At 40.1% G+C, this 23,817-nt stretch overlaps 1 protein-coding gene across 1 annotated transcript in view; it reads left to right on the top strand.

Annotated features, from left to right (window-relative positions):
- ARMC3 (armadillo repeat containing 3) overlaps window positions 1-23,817 on the top strand; it is a 926,167-nt gene that overhangs the window by 727,247 nt on the left and 175,103 nt on the right. Inside the window, exons 15-16 of the mRNA XM_044064561.1 lie at window positions 325-432; window positions 8,728-8,931. Of these exons, the coding sequence (XP_043920496.1) occupies window positions 325-432; window positions 8,728-8,931 (312 nt within the window). The remainder of the gene's footprint in view (window positions 1-324; window positions 433-8,727; window positions 8,932-23,817) is intronic.

The following is a 23,817-nucleotide window of genomic DNA, read 5'->3' as shown; positions in this document are numbered from 1 at the left end:
AGTGAATGTAAGGTGCATCATTACTGGCTAAGTCTTGTGCAGGCTTCTACAATGGTACTGAGTGGTATACATATTACTCATTTGGTACTAGGTTGCGCTGCTTTTGTAGGTGCAGGAACATGTCAAAGAGCCTACTATTAGATTTTCATCAACACTCATTATCTAGACCTATGTGGTGCTGTTGTGGGGAATCACAAACTGATAACAAACACATAGGTAGTCTTCCACCATTATATACAACGTTTTTTGTGTAGTCTAATATAATGTGATTTTCTTTTTTGCATTAAAATATGTTTTCTAAGTCAGTGTTTCGGACATATTTAGAATTTCCAGACCAGTATCACCTGTGGAAGAAAAGCTGCCACCAGAATCCCCTGACAGACATGCATCTTCTTCACTCAGCAAAAGCAGCACCAAGGAGAAAACAGTAAGGTAAAAGAATACAACAACAAAATGCTATTTACTTATTGCAAATTATAGTCATTTAAGAAAATGTAGGCAACACAAGCAGCATTTTTCTGTTTACAGAACTGTTGTTTGGTAATATGTATGTGCATATCTGTCAGTGTCAATATATAATGTACGCATATCTGTGCAGTAATACAAGTATAGTTAGAATTTATACATGAAGTCACTGTTATGCATTAAAATAACTATATGCATCTTACCTCATTTGCATGAAAAGTTTTCAAAACTGTGAAACATAAAAAATAGTGTACTAAAAACAACTTCCCATTAGCTTTATTCACTTTTACTTGAAAGCCATAATCCAGACTACAGAGAAATTATTTTGAAGTCTCTGGTTATGTGAGAGGATGGACCTTCATCTGGAAGAATGACAATGCAAAATGATTTTACTGAGTGAGTGGACTAGCCCGCTATTTGATGACTATTCACTGAGTAAGGTTTCAGCTCATTGATTTGAAACTCAGTGAATTAACTTTACCACAGAGAATCACTGCCTTTTCAATTTCTGTAAGTGTGCCAGCTGTTTTCTCTGCAGATATATGGCCATAGAATCAGTATATAGGTTTATAGGTGTATAGGTATAGGCAAGTACTTAGTAGTCAGTTTAAAGACCATTTATAATAAATCGTATTCAAAAGTTCTCTCTTGCCTCAAAGAGGGCAGCACACAAATGATCACAAAGTGGCAAGCTTGTTGCTCTGTTTGGCATGTGGTGGAAGTTTATTTCAGAGGAGGAGGAGGATACATTAGTATATTACTCTATCATGCTGATGTGTTTTATTTACATATGTCAATGAAGGTGTAGCTCCTTCAACATGGTATATGATGAGCCATTTGTTTTGTGAAGAAATGGGAGGTCAAGGAGGAGTTGATTTTCGTGGCTGGAAAGGGTGGACATAGATGACCATGGAAAAGTCTAGAGGAGATCAAGTACAGGTCAAGGACTGACGTGCTGTCTGGATAACTAAATCTCGTGAGACCATCAATTTTTTTTAGTTAGGAACCTCTCAGGTCTCTCAAATTTAGTGATGTTTAAGCAAATGCATGACAAAAGGAGCATTATATTCAATAATAGGTATGGTAAGAGGTGAACAAAGGCAAATTAAGACTTCTTCAGATTTAGAGGAGATTCCTTTGGGAAATGTTTGAGTCAGATAGAAGGATTTCTAAACTACTACAGAGGCATGATAATCAAAAGGTAAGGAATTATCAACAAGAGTACCTAGATCCCTTAGGAATTATGAACTACTACAAAGACATGATAATCAAAAGATAAAGAATTATCAACAAGAATGCCTAGATCCCTTATGATGGTATCTAATTGAAGTGGGGTGCCACTATGTACAGTAGGAATAATGAGGTAATAAGATGACAAAGGCCTGGAGAAAGATGATTCAGTAACAAAAATCTATCGAGAAAAAGGCAAAAGTAAAAAGGGCTGACCTGAACAGACGTATAAACTCAAAGAGATCTGAAAATGACTAATTATATGCTGAAAATAGCAACTAACTGTAACTTTTTCTCACAAATACCTGGAAATTCAAAAGTAAATATAGCCATTTCTTTGATGAGTCTACCTTCAATGCATGGCAAGAAAGATCTGAAGATGGTGGTTTTTCACATTGCATTATGGGTGAAATGAGAGAGGCTAGTAGTAGTATTCTAGTATTGTTTCAGATGATGAACTGCTTAAGGGCATTATTCCCACTGCTGCTGTAGATGGACTTCATACCAGATCTGAAAGGTGTCACTTTTTTTTGAGCTACAGAAGTGCATAAAATTAAAAACCTTCATTAAATAAATGCAGTCTTATCTGCATATTATATAGCTCCATATCCTATATCATATTTAAAGATATTTATACGTGTGTGCTTCAGCTGAAATTTTACTAAGTTTATGAAGCCACATCTTGTAATGATTGTGATAGTTTTGCTTTTATCCATTTTCCATGTAGTCTGCAATAGAATTGGAGAAGCAAATCACCTCTGAGCTGTGGCATTTCTCCCCTAACACCCACGAAGCACAGAAGGTTCTGTTTCATCATTTCAGGTCAAAATCTGATATGTCAAGTTTGGGGTACACAATATACTGAAAGGGTTTTGAGTAATTTGGAAAAGACTGGTCTTTGATATATTCGAAAAGAAATGGCATCTTTCATATAACCATTTAAATTTAAAATAAAAATAAACTGAAAAGATAAAGACAAGCCAAAGCATTCACTGGGCCATGTTTAGTAAATATATCACTTAAAGAACTTCCTCTCCTTCATTCTAGAAATGAAATAGAATATGTAGTGAAATGTAACTGTATAACACTGTAAATGTCTGAAATTTCAAAACTGTAATATTTTAAAACATTTTTTTTTGCCTTTGGCTTCACCTGCCCTGTACACTCACCCTATAAAGGTTTTACTCCCTACTTAAATTATCCATGAGGATGTTGTTGTTCAGGAAAAGGGGTAAATTACACATGCCAATATCACAGTTTCAGGACTAGCAATTTTAGTCTTCAAAATTATTACGGGGACCACAGACACTTTACATAAAAAAGGTGTCATTGCTTATAAGTGACCACATTTTTTGGATAGTGATCCTCTTTTTGAAGGAGTTGTTTCCTAAAAGGGCAACCTCTTTACAGATATAATCATTTTAGTCTTACAAACAGCACAGAGAATAACTACTAACTTGACATGTTCAAGGATTATTGTTTGATGAAATGTTGTGACGCTGCAATGTAACAAATCAAAGGGTAGCAATACAACAACAGAAGTGGGAAAATGTAATACACGGGGATATTTGTGCCTTAGTAAAAAAATAACAATAATAAATTAAATAAAAATCCAGTAACACAAATTTAAGAACAGAAACCTGTACCTATTTCAAAGCAGTACTATGCTGCATTGTAATGGTGCAAATAACAATGAGAGCTAGAAAGATAAAATATTTTTGAGCAAATATAGCAATTTTCTACAGCATTCAGGTAAAAAATGTATAACTCACCAGAGACACAGGGGAACAGTAGACATAGTTTGCCTGTCTGTTACAAATTCTGTTTAGTAACAGCCTTTGGTTATAGTCTGTGATTTACAGTGACAGTTTTGACTCCTCAGGTAGAGTGGAGGGAGGGTCTGTTTTGCTTGCTTTGCTTCAAGTATTGGAAGGACTACAAACTGACAACTTTTGAAACCTACAGTTCACCTACTTCATTTTGTTGAGAAATTACAGCTACTGTATGTAGATTAGAGCAGCTTTGAGAACAATGGAAATCAGTGCAATAATAAAGGCAGAAAGTGAAAAATAGTTGTGTTCCATCTGTGTACGATGCCTGTGACTCACCCTACTGCCTTTCTCTTTGTAAAGGAGGTAGAAACATCTCACTTCCTTATGTGGGTTATGACTCATATAAAAATAACTTGAAATGTATTCTGGGAACCAGAAAATGAAGCAGTAGAACTGGATCACCTTAGTATGACAGACATTTTGTGCTAAAACATCTTAAACTATAATAAGAAGCACTTAGGGTAATTTGATGAATTAAAACAACTCAAAATACAAAAACACAATGTGTTTGAATTCCAAGGGGAAGAATGAATGGAGTTCTTTCTATTTAGCTTCTAGAATTGAATGAATTCTGAGTCCTTGCATACAGTTAATCAAAGCTGAGCTTTCTCCAAGGATATGTTGCAGCAAGCAGATTTGAATAACTTAAATGATTTAACAATCTTTCTCTTCTTATACAAGTCTTAGTCAGGATTTCTCATGGCTGTTGCTTTGATTCAGATTTTGGAAGATGCTTTCTTGTTGCCACAGTTATGTCTACAAGGAATCAATAAGAGCCGGCAAATCGACTAAAACTGTTTTATTGTAAGCGCTTTCAGCAAGGTGCTTACCTCGCCTTCTTCAGACATACACACAGAATCAATTAAGCCATCTTAAATAGACAGAGTAATTATGTTGATTAATTGCCTTCCTGTTCTCAATGTAAATTCATCAATGCCACTAATTATGTATGTATTAATGATAGAAATTATAAGATCAGTGGTAGGCATAATTGTGACACGAAGAACGTCACTTATGTAGCATTATGTTCCCAATGTAAAGCTTATTATATAGGTAAAACTGAAAGAAAATTTAAACAACATGTATACGAACATTGTTATGCCATGCTGAGGAAAGACACTAATAATGCATTGGCCAAACATTGCCTAGACCACCCCGGACATAGTTTTATGTTTACCATCCTGCAACATAGAGCGCAGGACATTAGGGGGGACCTTGGCAAATACATTTAGAAATAGATGAATTAATGTGGCAGATCAAGACTAGAGCCCATATTTATCCTGGATTAAATGAATATATCTCTATTAGATGTATTTTGAAATTATTAGCCCTTAAAAGATGATAGTTCACGTTTTAACTATATTACATATTGTTAAATATGGTTATGGTTGAGTGAATGTTGTACTTAAATATTAATTGTCAACATATATATTAATTGATGAGTTATAGGAAGTATTTACTAATAGTTTTTAGAAAAACAATAAGTTTAAGTCATATTTTTGTATTGTTAGAATAGATGGTGGGTTTATTAATGTTAAAAGTGTTTAAAAGTATGTTCAAACGCTATTCACTGTCATTAGTACATCCTCTATTTTGTACTTTGGTTTTTACATACATCCTCTTTTATGCTTTGTGAGAATTCCAACATTTTTAGAAGAATAGAATACCGTGTTTTTTAAGTTATTATTACTTACTTAATAATAGTTTTTTTTATAAAGTTTTACATTACATTTTGGTTTGATTCTATGTATCTTTAAATCATTAATTAAGTTTAAGGTAATTAATCAACATAATTACTCTGTCTATTTAAGATGGCTTAATTGATTCTGTGTGTATGTCTGAAGAAGGCGAGGTAAGCACCTTGCTGAAAGCGCTTACAATAAAACAGTTCTAGTCGATTTGCCGGCTCTTATTGATTCCTTTCTGCCTGTTTTAAGTTATATATTGTTTTTTCGTTTTTTGTTGTATGCTTTTATGTCTACAAGGAGGAATAGTATGATTCAGCACGCCAGAGTAGAACTTAAGAAATAATGGTCGACCTAGCTCAGCATCTTTAAACAGCATTGGATTTTGCAACACTGTACACATTTCTAAAGAAAGGATCAGTTTCACTTCAGAATGGTAATACATTTTTAAGTAGAACATGAAATGTATTTATTTTTTTATTGTTTGTTAACTGGGTAGGTGGCCTAGTCACAGACACTTTTCAGACATAATAATGGGGAATGTGGCAAATATAACAAAAATGAAGTTTCAAAAAAGACAAATATTTACATTGAATATAATAAATAACACGTGTACCAGAATGCCAGCATAATAATATAGCCACAGTTTTACAGAAACATATATATATATGGAACAAACATACAACAAAATTGCCAGATTTATTCTAGACCAACCACTCTCTTCACATCACTGCCTCTCACTAAACAAACTTCAGTGGCTGGAATTTCTGCACCTTCTCCTACAATCGCAACTCCATACTACCTTTTCCATACTCAACAACTCCTCTGCATGTCCTGCTTTCTTCTCCCATGTTACTCCCTACCCCTCCCCCCAGGCCTCGCCATAGTGCTGATCAGCATCTTCTCTCAGTTTATAAACCCAAAAGGAATATTGGCAAACTACTTTACAAACACTCTGTCTCACTAAATTGGAACAAGCTCCCTCTCCAAATTAGATTCAACCTTTCCTTTCCCTGTTTTAAAAAGGAGCTTAAATCCCACCTACTAAACTTGAAATTATGCCGTTGCATTGACCGCATGTAGTCTTAGTGTCTCCCACGGTATAACCTGTTACATCTCCTAACTTTCTTTCTTTGTTAGTAACTTCTGCTTAAACTAATCTCCTAAACCCTCAGCTCTACTACTATAGCCCCCTCCCATTCTCCACACTATTTATTCCCCCCCACTTCCTATCAATGTCTATACATTGTCCTTCTTTTGAACAACAATTATCTTTTTGTTTTTATTCTCATATGTAATAAATTTTAGTCCACTGCTATTAGTGCAACCCTTAATGTTCATCATTTTTTTTTCTTTTGTTTTTCTATTATCTTTGCTTATGTTTGCTGGGGCTCTTTCCCCTTGGGTCTACACTGAAAATGGTTTGCTTACTATCAATGCAATGCAAATAGTTAATAACCTTTTCTTTTTTATAATTATTTTGTATTGTGATTGTTTTTTAAATATTTGTATATTGTCACTTTATTTTTACTTATGCTTGTTGGGGCTTTTCCCCTGGGGTCTCCACTGAAAAATGGGTTTGTTTGCAAACTCAGTTGGACTAACCCAGTTAACAAATGTGAAATATATATATATATATATATATATATATATATATATATATATATATATATATATATATTCACCCATGTATATGTATACATATTTAAACTTAAACTAAAACTTAGATGTGCATAGAGCAAGGCACAAAACAATTGTAATAAATAAATGTAACAAGACTGAATTCATGGTATAGCTTTAAAACGTCTGACACAATTACCATAAGTTAAGTATTGTGCAGGACGGCACAGTGGTATAACTGTTAGCATTGTTGCCTCACAGCAAGAGGTTCTTCAGTTTAATTCTCGGCTAGGATGCCTTCTGTGTGGAGTTTGCATGTCCTCCCTGTGCTCATGTGGGTTTCCTCTTAGTGCTCCGGTTTCCTCCCACATTCCAAAGATATGCAGTAGGTGGATTGGACACTCTAAATTGGCCCCAGGTGTGAGTGTGTGCATGCAAGTGTGTGGTGCACCTTCTGAGGATGGTCAGGCCTTGGGCTAGCAACCCAATCCTGTAAAAACCCATACCTGCTATGGAAGCAACAAGTGCTGAAGGGCGCTTGTTGCCCGATGTGCTGAATGCAGCGAATTCAGGATCCAGGAAGTATTGTCCATTCATAAGTTAGATTAACTGAAGACTGCAACAACAGTATAAACGCATCTAATCGTGATAAACAATTTAAAGCTTCTTTTTCTTCAGTCCTGTGAATTGAAATAAATGTTCAGTTATGCTATCCAGAATCTCTAAAGCAGTCATACTTGAATTCCTTCCTCAGATGTGATTTAATCTTTTTCATAAAACACATAAGATTCATTGCATTGATTTTATTAGCTAGATAGTATTTTATTTATTTATTAATGTGACCTTACCTGCAGTCCCTATTTGTTAAGAAGACCAAATCTATATGGTGACCAGCAAAACCTTTCATCTCTTGTACTTTTAAAAAGTATGAAAATTATTTGATGACCCAGTAGATCAGTAATCCTGACACCAAAAAGTACTACATGAGCCACCATTATTATCAGGTCCTTGAGCCACTGTTTGTTCTTATTTTGCATTTTCCAGCTTGTAATGATTGTTCTGAGCTTACAAAAATGTATGAATAGACTGAGATCACTTAATCTTTAACCCTACCACCTGGGGTCTTTTATTAGGAAACATGCAAGCTCTGTGTGTTAGGACAAGAGATAGTCTCCACATACGTCATCAAAAATGTGGTACTGAGATAGTGCATTAGCACCTTAAAGATGATTTTTTTTGTGTAGAGTGCACTGCTGAATCCCCACTGCTCTGGAAGGTATGTATGTTTGATATAAATAAGAACTGGCATGGGGTTCATCCTGCCAAGAGGAACATTATTTTTTAGCTACCAGTGGACTTCAAGACAGATGACTTTTTTTTCCAGTATTCAAGTCAGGGCACTATGAATCTACAAAAAAGGCAAAATCAGCTGGACATAGCATTTTAAAGGACATTGCAGAAAAGAGCTGCTCTGGCTGATCTAAGAGTGCTTCCATTTGTGTGCAGTAAGGCTGTCTTCTTGGAGAGTACTGAATATCTGAAGATATGTGACAGGTTGTGTTTGTCATTAACTACCTTTACACAAATCTGATAAACACCCTAGTTAATAAACATATGCAGATGGTATGATTCACTCTGTTTCTGTGCTATCTCTAATGGATCAGACACAACTTATATTTATTGTGTGTGGCATAAACTTTTTGTGATGTTCAGCTGAACATTTTGAAGCAAGTCATTGTGGTACCCATGTAATGCAACAAAAACATGCACTTTCTAAGGGTGTTTCATGACTGCAAAATACAGCACAGAGTATTTGTTCTGACCACTTACACCATTGCATGCTCACTTTCTTTTATGTTGCTACTAATTTAACATGTTTGGTTCATATGTTATAGCAAAGGGAGAATTAAGGGCAGAAAAGAAGATGACAAACTAAAAGAAGAAGAAGAACTACAGCCACCATTTAAGCCCACTGTGGAAGAAGAAAAGAAACTGTGGCAGATACCGTATGATCCACATTTCCATAGCTACATTAATGAGATTGCTAAGACAATACTACCACTGCATAACACTAAACAACAAGTAGAAGCTCTTGCAAAGTAAGTACTCATAAACAGATCTAAAACATTTTAGACCAGCAAAAGTCACTTTTAATTTGCAACATGATATTCCAAAAATAATAATTTGATTCACCATTGTGTATAAGCACATGAAGAAGAGTTATGTGAATGAAATGCTGCCATTCTTACATTTTCTTAACATTGTAAAAGAAATGTTAGTTGTTTTTTTTCTGAGTTCTTCATGGGTTTTTCACAGGTATTTACTAGGCATGTGGTCCAGGAGACCATGAAGGAACCAGTCCAGTTGCCCCAAAACACTGTCTAGTTATGTAACTTGCTCAAGGTCAGGCAGTAGGCAAATGAAGATGGAATTATTCAAACTCTGTGACCTTGGAACAGGACGCAGCTCATTAACAAGTCCTCTAAGCTATTTGCCAGACTCATAAAGCAGTATGTCTGAGTAACAATTATCAAATAATTTTCAAATATGTTGCGTGTAGCATAAAGCAGTCATAATTTTCTAGACTTCCAGTAGGGCTGTAAATAGGATCTGTCATGGGGTTCATCCTGTCAAGAGGAACATTATTTTTTAGCTGCCACTGGACTGAGGCAGAGTAGCTATTAAGACTGCAAGACAGATGTTTTTCTTCCAATATTCAGGTCAAAGTACTAGGATCTACAAATGGCTGAACCAACTGGACATAGCATTTTTAATTATACTATTGATGTGCATGGGGGAGGATGACAAAATATTTGCAGACTCTTTTGAAAATAAGATGGTAGCCTCCTTCATACCGCCCTTATAATGGACACTGTGACCCTTTCCTGTAACAACAATACTATAGTCAATTAGTTTTTGGTAAGGGTATAGCCCTTTTCTACTCATAGCCTCATATCCTTGCAACCTACCCCACCTTACATTTAACAAAAAAAAAAATCTTCAAATGTTACTACAAATCAGTGTTGTATAAATGCATCATTTTCAAATGCTGCACCCCACAGTGTAAAATATGATTTTTTTAATATGAATAATCCTATCTCTAAACAAGAAATATACATGTTAATGCTATAAACATTAGAGTAGACACTTCTGACTTTTATATTCTTGCTGTGAGTATGATATAACTGTATGTCATAGTTGCACTATAAGACAGGAAGTATACCTGAGTGCTTTAAACCATTTGCCACCCAAGCATTACTTTCATAACAGCTGAACTTACTTGACATATCTTCATTTTCCCTGAAAGACTTTATTAAATTCATCCAGAAAAAAAATATATTGCATCCATACATATTCAGTAGACATTCATCTCTTTAAAATGAGTATAAAACAATCTTATAATCATAATATGTTATAGACATCAAATATATCCATGAGCTGTCTTAATATAACATGCAAATGTACTGAAACAAAGCTGCTTATATGCAGAAGAGGAACCTGAAAAAAACTGCCTCTTCAATAATAGCTACTTTGCTCTTAGCAGTTAGATGATTCTACCTCCAAAAAAGTGAATTCCAACATTTGCTGTAACAAAATTAGTGTTTTCACTGTCCCTACATCCCTGCTAACTCTGTCTATGAACTCTGAGGCCACTGTACCTCAGGGTTGGAGGCATACTCTGAGGTCCAACCAATTGTAATGCATATATTGCCCACATTCACCATTCCAATGCCACCTTTCTTAGAATTACAGTTCTGATCCTCACAGCTGCTGCATAGCCACAACTCAGGCTGCCCATTTTATTCCAAGGTTTACTTGCGTACACTCTCTTATCAGTTAAATCTGTAGTTTTCCAATGTTTTATGATAGCATTTTTTCCCATCAAAATTATTAGAAATGGAATGGAAGACAGTTTTATGTCCCAATCTGCTTTTTTTCCCAATCCATGAGCAACATTTGTATAGGACTAATCAATGTGCACACATACCAGATTCTGTCATATAGGTTGTGGAAGTCCATCTAGAAGAACGTCATCTTAGAGTACTCTCAGAATATATTGTTTCAGGCACCCACTGAGCCATTTTAACATCTTCCAGAAATACCCATTTTTTGTGTATATCCTTATATTGTGCCCTGCCCCATAACATTTTAGCTATTGAAACTGGTGTGTAAACATAGTTGTGAAAATATTTATATGCAAAGATGAAAAACTGTTGTAATCTTGTTATATATTGAACAGAAACCACACTGTATCCCAAGAACCTGGGTCAGTTCAAGTTTTCCTCACCATCCCAGTACCTTCTCAAAGGATCATAGCCCTAAACCATACATTTTAATATTTGTGTAGGCCACTAAACAGATACCTAGTTTTCAGGGTCATTCCTTTGTTTACCAAGAATTAGACCCATTGTTACCTTTCACTCACAGGCACTATTATCCACTTACAACTTAATAAGGCACTTCTTACTTGCCTGTGCAAACCATATGCCATCCCATATCTCACTTGGAACCTAGTGCCTAGCAAGAGTTGACTACTCTCATAAATAGTTTCCCAACACTACAGATATAAAGCATTGGCCAGCATGTTACAGTATCAGAATCTTTTCCCCCTAGCCCAGCTTAATCATAGGAGTTAACTCACTCAGCTTTTCTTTCGGCCGCTGTATGGTCCGCTGATTCCCAGTCTGTCAGTGGACCCTTTTGTTAAAAACTCATAACTTCCCCCAAGGTTGTGTAACCTTGAGGGGATTATAGATTCATAGATATTCCTAACCCACCAAATCTGATGATCATTCTTGCCTTGCTAGTACCCTTTCTCAGGCTGCATCTTCTTTCTATAATAGGGCCATACTGATTATTCCTGGAGTAAATTTGTGGGTACACATCCAGTCATTTGCTTTATGTTTAAAAGGAGATTGTGTGTATCACTACTTAACATGTATAGGAAGTTTATTCCAGACATTTTGGAGGTGCTGTGTTATAAACCTGTCCATCTACTGTGTTTTAATTATCTGTTGGTAAAGATATAAGTCCCTAGTTCTAGTACTGGTGGAGATATTGGACTTATGGAGAAACAGGAGGTATAGGACAACTGGGTTTCTAATAGCACAGCAAGTATAATAGAGATCTCCCATCAACAGTTTGTAAGACACTCCCCAGGATTCACGAAGCCTCCGTGTAAGAGTTATAACTCTTACACGGAGGCTGCAGTTAAACGGAGTGATGTCAGCATGCTTTGCATATTCATGAGAGCATGCTGAATCACACCTAAGTCTAACACGGTCCATGTAAGACAGTAGGGGGCGTGTCCGTAGGCCGAGCCCTGCAAGCGGACACGCCCCCAGAAGTGTAAAAGTGCCCAAAGTAAACACCCACAACAGAGTCCACGGAAATGTGAATAAACACAACACAACACATGCCCCCACAGACTATGAACATAAAATATATATAAATGAACATGTTATATATTTTTTTTAAATTGTAAAGATGTTTAACCGTGAGTGCGCTCGTTTGCGTGGGCGTGCCCGTACTGCAGCTACAGTTAGCAGTCAGTGGGAAAGCATATAAGAACTAAATATGCAAAATAAGCGAGGAAGCAATAGCGTAGCGGTAGAGATGTTGGCTGCAGAGCAGGCATTCATGGTTCGAGCCCCCACAACACCAATTTTTTTTGCAAAATAAGCAGGAAACAAGTCCCTGACAAATATGTACACATAAAACCACAAGTTATGTAAAATGTAATGAAATAGCCCATTTATATTGAAGACATGTGAGGTAACAAAAGAAGAAAAAATGCCAGATATGCCCATAGCTGAGCTACAGTTTAACAGAGTGAGTACATGTGCCCATAGATGAGCAGTGATTTAACTGGTGCAAAATGAGTGCCCATAGCTGAGCAGTGGTTTAACATGCTAAATCTATGTGCCCCTAACTGAGCTGAGCGTAATATGCGTGCCGATAGCCAAATGAGGCTTAAAGCAGCGTACCCCGTTTGCGCGGAGCTGCGCACCGCGCAAACAAGCTAACCGGCGGGCAACGTTGAGCAAGCCGTATCAAAACTGCCTTTACACAGACACACCCCTCAGCATGTCTAGACAGTCATGAAAGATAAAAAGCAGTGGCCAGGTTCGAACCCAGGATACTATACACCATAGTCAAGGTACAGAACCACTAAGCCATGACAGCAGTACCTGTAAATGCAATAATAGCTAATATATAGGAATGAATACAAACTAGAGCATGACAATGCAGGTTTACTGAAGCTGATACAATTCCAAAATGGCCAATCACAGATATGTGCAGGAAAAACGGACTATATAAGCCCCATAGGCGGGAATACACAGCATAAACGATTGTAGAACTGACCTGCAGGCAGAATGACAGGAGTAGGAGAGGGTAGTCGCTTTCGAGCACAGAGGTGGGGTGTTGAGGAGTCCAGGTACATGGTCTGGCTCCTAGTCCATAATCATGAGGCCCAACTCATGCAGGGCCAGGTCCTCTGGGGAGCATACAGGGCTGAGGCGTGGGACCGGTTGGCTCATGATCTCACCAGTGCCACAGGGATTCCAAGGACTGGTGAGCAGGTCCGTCACCACCATGCAGACCTGAAGAGACGCAAGCAGGACCAACTGAACCTTTGGATCCAGGAGGCCTGGCAAACACCCAACGCCCCACTACTGAGTAAGTAACATTTAATTATGTATGTAAGAAATTAAACTAGCTGATATTATGGAGATGTGTATTCCAATATTACTTCATTTATATTACAGCTGCAGGTGTCCGTTCTGCGAACCGCAGAGCCTATGGCGATAGGCTGGTGCGGTTGCGCCACCAGGCAGGTCAGTAATCCACTGCCAGTAACTGTAAAGAAATATAAAAGTATGACAGTCAGCAAAAGAGTGCAGTGTAGTCAGTAAGGAATAAAATCTGCAAATAACAGTGTGAAAGTGTATGCAAGTATTGCTTGATTACAAAAGTGTGTTCCAGCCTGTAAGTTTAACCTAAACATGAAACTGTCCGACATATATTCTGAAATAAAAATGCCCTGCCTGTAAGAAAATAGTACACAACCTGCAGCAGGCTGAAAAGTATAGCTGCAGAAGATGATGAAATCACATGTGTGAAATATATCCCTGTGGAAATATTGAAACATGACAGAAGTGAGACTGCTGGAAAGGATTGTAATAACTACTGGTAAAACATGTCAAAAAAGCCTAGAAGTACCATCCGGAATAGTAAAATGAAAGCAAGTGAGAGAGTGTGAGAAAGTGTCATGAATCCAGCAATACAGTAGTAATAACCCCTGAATAAAGTATACTGCAGTCAAGACAGAATGAAATGCATGTGAGATTCAAAACCAAACAGCAAAATCTGTTCAAAGTGTTGCTGCATCTGGAATGTGTATCCCAAAATCAGGATATGTTGCTCTCAGTCTGCAATATGCAGATAGGATGTTTGTCTGATATACCAAACATCCACACTTGTCTACAGCTATATAAAGCAAATGTAGCAGGATGATGTAGCTGAACAAAGCTAGATATGAATGTGTATGAAGAACCATAAAATGTATATTGATGTTGCAGTAACAGTCCTATCACCAAGTTGAAATAGTTATCATATAGGAAACTGTAGTTAGAACAGTAGTGTGTATATAACTGTAGCTATTAGAAATGTACAGCATATGTAGTGTTATTCAAAGGTGTTAATATTACTTTCTTCACCCCACCCTATAACCACATATAACCCATTCCACGTGAAAATGGTATGTGCAATCACAATTAACACCCCTGGACGTTTGTCTTGTTGGGTCATATATATTTGCATGTCTGTTGATGCATCTGCCCTGTTCATACATCCACACCTGATGGCCTGTTGCCATCAATTAACCCTGCATGTTGTTGGACTGTGTATTTCTGTTCAAATTATGCATGTGTTATGCACGCTGTTCAATGGTGTGAATATCTGGGTGTTTGGTTAATGGGAATACTAATGCATGCTGTTACAACTAATTGTGAATGGTATTATATGTCACTAACCCAAACTGTCATGACATAATGCAAAACATAGTATGACAGGGAAGGTGGGTTCCAGCGGACCCACCTCTCCCACCTCAGCTGGCGAGTGCACCTGGCACTAGTGCCGAGTCCGGACCCTCCTCCGGTGGCCCTGTGCCACCTGCGGGTGGAAGCGCTGCAGGGGATGGGGCTCACCCCCCCTCTGCAAGTGTGGCCGGAGTAGAACCACCACTCACCCTCCATAGCGTCCGGACTGTGGTGCGTAGGGAGATTCGGGACTCTGTTCTCGAGCCCCTACGCCAACTGGAGGCATGGGTGGCGCAACTAACGGGCATGCCTGTTGCCCCGCCTACACAGCCCCCAGCACAGCCCCATCCTGGGCAGTGAAGGAACAGTGGCAACTGCCTATGGGTGGGGATATCAGTTCCACTGTTGCCATCTGTGAGCTCATGGGCTCTGGATATCCATACCTCCGTCCCCGTCAATTGTGTAACCCCCCCACATGTGTCATACACTGCCCCTGTATGCATCTTGTTTGTCTTGTCTGTTTACCTACCCAACCTACCTCCCCAGCTGTACCGACTTCCTTCACCTGACATACCACTCTCACCTGAAAAAAAAAAAAGGGCACTCTGTACCCACAAAAAAATTACGCCCCATACATAGCTGCCCATTCCGCACACATGTCTACTGGACATGGAACCTATCAATTACAATTGGCTGTACAACAAGTATTATTGTTGTCCTGACACCTCTCTCAGGGGTGGAAGGTTTCAAATGTCACACCAAATTACATACATATGCACAGCTGTTGCTGATGAAGAAATGGGCAGCTATGGGCCTTACCTACATCCTTCCTGCACATCCCAAGCTTGTTTCCCTACTGTCTTACCCTCTTTGTGACCCCTTTTTCACCACTTTCCTGTCTCCCCATTTTCTTTTCTTTCAAAGAAAATAGCGGTGTCTTGTAAGAAGCACGTTTAAGCAGTTGTAATCGGGTTTGCGCTTGTGTGCGCAGAGCTAACCGCCAGTGCACATGCATGAGCTCCGCACAAACCAGCGCTAACCCGGTTACAACTGCTTAAAAGTGCCTTAGTCACTTTGATTGACAGGTCCTGTACTCAGTTCAAAAGCAAAATAAAATCCCACTGTGAGTCCCAAACCCAGGACCTTGGAAACAGTAGTCTGCATGACTTACCACTAAGCCATGACTCTTATATGAGAACATTGTGCTAAAATAAATTTATCATGTAATAGTAGGAATGAATGTAAAGGGAATATAGATGTGTAGTACACAAAGCATGCCATTTAGAATTACTATCAAAACTAGTGGATTTCCATAATAGTAGTGTGTGAACAGAAACAGCCATGCTAGTTGGAAGCTAGTAGGTAATAATGTCACTATAGCACCTTGCAAGCCACACACATACTCACAGCAGGATAAGCACTGCCCATACCCCACAACCTCTTACAGGAACACATCTGGACCAAGTAATAAAATATGTGGAGCAAAGGCCCAAAACCTGGGACACATTACAAATAATGTTACAACAAACGCAGACAGTTCAGAGAGTAACAGGGTCTGCACTTTGTGGGATGTTTGGAAGGGTATGCAGTCTGAAACTTGAATGTTTGTCACCATATTCTGACTTGAGCCCAGAGTGACTTGCCAGAAAAAGGTGTGCATGAGATATTGACCAAAATATGAGGCAGAAATGTGGACAACCTGCAAATATCTGTACACATGACGGGTCTGACACCACCATATTTGAATAGTTAAGAGCCTAGACATAGCAACAGTGAATGACTTACAGGGATGCCCCACAGACCCCATGTGAAATTTACAGACAGTAGGCAGAAAGGTGTAACGCATGCAATGGTAACTATGGAGTCCTGAAAGTATTCATCACTTGCATGGCAGAAAAAGTGTAGTAATACATATGCTCATGCTAACCCACAGTCACAACTGCAGCATACCAGACATTTTAATGGGTGTACCCCACTGATATGTACCATTCCATGAGGCACATAACAGATGAACCTGAAAGTCTCTGGGGCCTGCTCAGCAGCATACTCAAATACCCTAATAGATGTCAAGGCCCACACCATGGCCAGACCACACTGCATGCTGTAACACCCTAGCAGATATAGCAAGCATTCCAAGGTGTAAATGTACATGGAAAATAGGAAAGCTACAGCAGCACACTACAGTCAAGACACCTAGCAGACATACAAGTAGTGACTGTAAAGGGCAACTATTGAAGCCTTAGCAACAAAGTGCAAGCAAAAGTGAAAGGAAAGCACACACACACACACACACACACACACACATTAACAGTAGTAGTAGTTGTAGGTGTCAGTGTACATACACAGTTAGTACAGGAAACTGGAGAAATGAATGGAGGAATGTTAATCTACAACACACCTGGAAATATGAGAGATACCAACCTTTACACTCACAGAACATTGTCCACAGCATAACAGCATGGTCCCTGGCCTTAAAATCTGAAAGGGCTATGCCTATCTCACATACCTTTTTATAGCACTGTTCTGAAATCACAGTGAGAACTGCAATCAATACACAACTGGCTGCATGCAATTAGCAAATGCTGGCTAACAATTGGTGCAGAGGCCATCACATGGGCATATGCAGATACCTACAAAAGTATGCTGTACTCCCAGTCCACACATGCAATACTTTCATTGCACCCTGAGAAGGACGTGAGAGAGAGAGAGAGAGAGAGAGAGAGAGAGACAGAGACAGAGACAGAGAAAACTGCAATTAAGCAGACAGAAACAAATTGTTCAGCAACAGCTACCTGAAAGCTGACAACTGCAAAGTGGAGCAGCAGGACAGAGAACCAGATGGCAACACAAGCAGCTGTGACAAACACAGGTAATGTAAAGTAATACTATAAAGGTCTACATACTGTGAACCCTCCATATGTGTCATTGGCCTGTATACATATGTATATGAAGATGTGTAAAGGGCAGGGGACATACAGCAACTATCAGTGAAGGCTGTACATACATTTGTATGTGAGAGCATCTATGTGCACATATCAATGTTGGTTGATTGTAGGTTGTAGTGCCATGTACAAAGTAGGTTTCACAGTTATGTATGTTTAGCAGTATGTTAGTGTGTGTATACAGTATGGTAGACAAATATGTTGATATACCTGTCTAACATATGGATACGTATGTATGTCAACATATGTATGTGTATATATATATATATATATATATATATATATATATATATATATATATATATATATGATATGCATATATGTATACATACATAGAGAGAGAGATGTAGGAATACATAGACAGATGTAGATAGAATATTGTACAAACATATCTATGTAATGCACACATACAGATATAGATATATGTAGATGCATATACATAGACAGACTGATCTGACTACCTACAGGTATGACTGTATCTGATGACGACCTGCAACACAGCCTGTCCCACCCCCTCTGTCACTCACCCCCTCTGTGTCCCCCTCCACATCTTTAGCAATATATGTACATCAATATTTATATGTGTATATGTATACGGACATATATATATATATATATATATATATATATATATATATATATATATATATATATATATATCTATATATCTATATATATATATATATATATATATATATATAGAGAGAGAGAGAGATGTATATAAATTCTGAGTGAGGCACATGTGTACAGATGCATTGCAACAGGTGCCTGGTGACAAAGGCATGGAGTGAACACCAGTGTCAAGACCGGAGTACCATACCACATTCCAGATCACCTACACCAGTAACCACCAGATATGTGATTGGCTGCCCACCACTGCATGTGTCAGGGGTGAACAGGGTCATAAATGTGTACAATAGTGGCCCCAATGACATTCACAGTGGCACACTATCCCTGGAATACCTGCACATGGTATGTGTCAGCGGACATGGTGTGTCAGCTATGGACATGTAGGTCGGTGTACCCCTCCACACCACATAATGGATGCCATGGTATGGACCTCACATGACAGCTACAGATATGGAGAAGGACACAGTGACATGTACAACACTGTGACAATGCACTCAAACACATTACCAATGCACAGTGACTGACAACACCACAGAGTACACATATGCTACCCACATAGAGGTTACCACTCCCGGATTTACATATGTAAGTCACACCCATGACAGATGTCCAACAACCATAGTAACACCTCACACCATCCACAACCTAAATTTCTGCTGTGTGTCGTCCGTGCCACTGCAATAGAGTGCACATTTGGAGGTAAGAGTTCCTACCCACAGATAAGACATACCCTGCAATAAACCACACAGTGTTAAGAAGCAAGACTCCCCATGAGTACATGTCACACATACCCCTGCTGAATGTTAGTCAGATAGGTAATATGCCATATGAGTCACCCTGTGTAACTGTGTGACAGCAGCAGGTACCATCACACCACATGTGTCACAATGGTCAGGGTAGCAGAACAGTACACTGCTGTAGTCCCAGGGGCAATAGCATATTGTATAGTATTGTATTGTAATGTAATGTATTGTGTTGTATTGTATTGGTATGTTGAGGTGCCTCCTTCATGGAGTGGAACCACTGCTGCTGTGCGCCAGTGTACAGGTACATATCCTGTAGTCAGGCTAGTGTTACATAGCACTTCTATATGTGTGTTTAGCTCCTGTCAGAGTTTATGTAGCATGCAACTGGGGATACCATCAAGTCCCATCCATGTTGTGTATTCTGCTGTCCTGAGGGTGGCTCTCACCTGGACGTCTGTGATGACAGGGAGGTTACAGTCAGCTGGGATAACTATGCCTTATTTTGGGGGAGAGGGCGGGGTGACACCTGCACTGAACCTGTCTGCCACAATGTTGTCGATATCTGTGGTGTCAGTGAAATATTTGTTGTTGTGTACTACCTATGGGCATAGAGGATGGATCCTGACCAGGTTGCTAACATAACTGAAGAAGGCCTTCTGGTTATCTGTAGTGTCCCTCTTGATTTCCCTCTCAAAGTTGCCCATGGATTTTGTATGATGGAAAATAGATCCTTACTAGTGCTGCTCAGACATGCCCTCCCTTTATGGAATTATGCTCTGTCTTGCAGTAGCTTCCATCTTCTGTAATACAATCTGTCTATGGCTGGGGTCCACCAGACAGGATGCTGTCCCTTTGTGGAGAGTGTCTTGGTCATATATGGGATTGCATGATCCATGCATTCTCGGAGATGTCTGTAGAAAGCAATTGTGTAGGGGTCAGCATTGTGGGTTGTATCTGCCACTGGCCCAGTGGGCTGAAAGGATACCATGTCACTGTTACAAAGTGTAAAGTTTGTATCTGTAATGTTATGCACTATAGTCGTTTGTGCTGGTGGTGGAGGTGGGATTTGTATATCCAGGGCAATCAATGTGTGGTCAGCTCACAGTAGTTGATGATGTAGGCCATACAGTACCTAGATACAAACCCCCAGAGTGAGGAGGTGCTCTTGACCTGAATCAGTGTTCTGACTGCTGGGGTTTGGTAGCATGTCGTATGGAGTGTGCTAGGTACTGTTGCACAGTTGCTGGCTGAGCACTGATATCTGGCCATCTACATGTGTATCCACCAATAGACAGACAGATGCTACATATGTGAGATATGTTGTATCATAACAGTCGAGTAGCATGTGTAGTATGTGTGCCAAATTCTGCTGACATATATTGCTCATACCAGGTTATTTTCTTTCTCAGGTACATGGCCCACCCGCGGAATCCCACCTACTCCACAGCTGAGGATGAGGAGATACACCAGAGCCTGGTGCGGGATTATGCAATACTCTTTTCCCGCACCAGCCAGAATCAACAGGAGAGGGCTGCACTGTGGCAAGACCTTGTCCGTCAGGTAAATGACATAGGCACGCATAATAGGACATATGAGCAGGTACGACATCACTGCAGTGATTTAATCAGACATGTCCGTCAGCATGCGTCGGATATCCACAGGCAACAGGTCGCCACAGGTGGTGGGCTGGCTACATTCCCCACTCACCAGACTGGAGGGACTACTCATGAGTGTAGTGGCTCCAGTCCGCCAGCAACAACAACAGCAGCAGACATGCATTATGATGGAGGCTGGAGCCACACAGCAGCAAGAAAGTGAACGTGCAGGTAATATGCCATATGTATAGTTGACTGTTGTGTACACTGGTAGTTAATGCATGTGTGATGTGTGTCCTTGGTTTGTAGCTGTCACCATAGTATTTAATGTGCAAGTGTGATATCCTCAATATTAGCAGCTGACCTGTGAAAGGCGACTGTTATACTACTGACCTGTATCATACTCAGTAACAATGGCACAGTTGTGCCCACTGACATTAGTTTCTTCACGTCTGCAGGACCCTCTGGTATAACAGCAATGCAGCCTATCCATGCTGGTGAGTGTGTATTAACAATTCCTGTAATAGTGTTTATAGTAATAGTACTATTTGGCTCACTTAGTAGTGCTCTTTGTATGCATGTAGGTGTGTCTGTATCTGTGTGTTGATATCATGCATACTGAGTACTGTACAATTGTGTGAAACTGTGTGCATGTGTGCATGTGTGCACCTGTGCATGTGTGCATGTGTGCACCTGTGCATGTGTGCATGTGTGCATGTGCATGTGTACACCTGTGCATGTGTGCACCTGTGCATGTGTGCATGTGTGCATGTGTGCACCTGTGCATGTGTGCATGTGTGCATGTGTGCATGTGTGCATTTGTGCACCTGTGCATGTGTGCATCGCTGGTAATGTGTAGACATTGTAAACTGTGTTTCCTGTTTCCCTCCCACAGGTTCTGTTGCTGCTCTGGTGTCATGTAGCAGGGAACCTGAGTCAGGTGCCGTGGGTACTGATAATGATGACATCTGTGTAATGGCACAGGAAAGTATGCCAGGGTCCGCCATTGATCAGCCGATTGACATTGACAGTACACAGCTGTCGACCCCATCAATGCGCACAGTTATCCTGCCAATACACCCTTTGTCACCAAAGTCCCTAGGTGATGGACAGCATACAGTGGGCATTGACCAGGGTAATGTGGTATCTGTGGCACATGCCTCCCCACACAGCAGCCATGGGCATGGCCCAGAGATGGTACCACACAGACAGATGTCCAGGGGTTCTCGTGGGAGCATCCGTGGGCGTACTGCCCCTGTCAGACATGCCCACAGAGGTCTTACAACCTCAGCTATGTTTCGGGCTGTCATGCAGGCACAGTCACGTATGGAACGGTACACCAGACAGGGTCTGAGGGAGCTGACAGCATGTCGCACAGCCATGACTGACTGTATGCGTGACATTGCGGCTGCCATCCGTGATTTCACCGATGTCATAGACAGACATTGTGGGGACATATTAGACCGGTTCCACAACTACATGTCCATGAGCCAGGGCGATGGTGGGCGGTTGAGGCATCGACGTGGCCGTTTGCCAGCAACAGCAGCAGCTGGCAGTCATCACGGATGACAACAGGGCCGCAGCCGCCCCCGTAGTGCCAGCAGCAGCCCCAGCAATGCTGGGTCTATGCTGTCATCAGACCACCCCAGGAGACCACGTGCACGTGGCTCTGGCCAGGCCCGACAGGGATCTGTGTCCAGTCAACGAACACCTGTTTCTGATGACAGTACCCAGTCTGGGTTGGTACTGGATACAGTCCGTAGCACCCCTGCAAGGCACAGGTACCGTGTCCGTGGCCAGAGACACTGATCTGTATGACCTGGCAGGTACAGTCTGTGGCTGTCCACAAACACCAGTATATTTGTTCCACCAAGTACTTGCTCGACACAGCACAGTAAAACAGAAGCCACGAACTGCTGCAGTAAAGAATCCTTTTATTTAAAAACCATCCAACAGTGTAAACAGATAAAATTGTTAAGCGCTTTCATCTAGTGCTCCTAGATTTCATCAGAACATTAATTTGATGTATCCTAGCTATTAAATAGTTAGTTTACCCGCCAAAAATGCTAATAAATTGGCTTAATTGGTGATTCCAATATGTTGTATTTTTAAAGCTCTAAATATAATTTAAAACCATATATATGCGTAAAATCATACTGATAACTATGTACATTTTATATATAATATCTTAAGTACATATACAATAATTTATGCAGTAATCATCATGTTTTTTAAGCTCTTATGCAAGATAAATAATGAATAATAAATTATTTATCTTGCATAAATTAACAAATGATGCATAAATACAGAGGTCTTAAACCTCAGCTATGTTTCGGGCTGTCATGCAGGCACAGTCACGTATGGAATGGTACACCAGACAGGGTCTGGAGCTGACAGCATGTCGCACAGCCATGACTGACAGTATGCATTGCGGCTGCCATCCATTTCACCGATGTCATAGACAGACGTTGTGGGGACATATTAGACCGTCTCAAATACATGTCCATGAGAACAGGTGCCAGCAGCAGCCCCAGCAATGCTGGGTCTATGCTGTCATCAGACCACCCCAGGAGACCTCTGGCCAGGCCCGACAGGGATCTGTGTCCAGTCAACTAACACCTGCTTCTGATGACAGTACCCAGTCTGGGTTGGTACTGGATACAGTCCGTAGCACCCTGCAAGGCACAGGTACCATGTCCGTGGCCAGAGACACTGATCTGTATGACCTGGCAGGTACAGTCTGTGGCTGTCCACAAACACCAGTATATGGCAGCCATGAGGTGGAACTGTGTGCATCCATACACACATGCTAATTGACAACACCTAGGGCTACCGCATACACGCACACACTGCATCAACATTGCCCCACCTTCTACTGCTGTCCCTCACCAACACACATACACATACATGTCAATTGGTGGTATCGTGGCTGACTCAGGCATACCAAGTTCACACCCTGTGCATATGATGAAACTGTGCCACCTCCTGCAATCTGTAACAACTGTGCAGGTACAGGTTAACATGTTGCTG

This window comes from Protopterus annectens, chromosome 3.part0 (genome assembly GCF_019279795.1).
Source record: "Protopterus annectens isolate FY-2018-M chromosome 3.part0, PAN1.0, whole genome shotgun sequence".
Lineage (NCBI taxonomy): Eukaryota > Metazoa > Chordata > Ceratodontiformes > Protopteridae > Protopterus > Protopterus annectens.
Note: the sequence above shows the minus strand (reverse complement) of the source record. Positions and strands in the feature narration are given on the sequence as shown.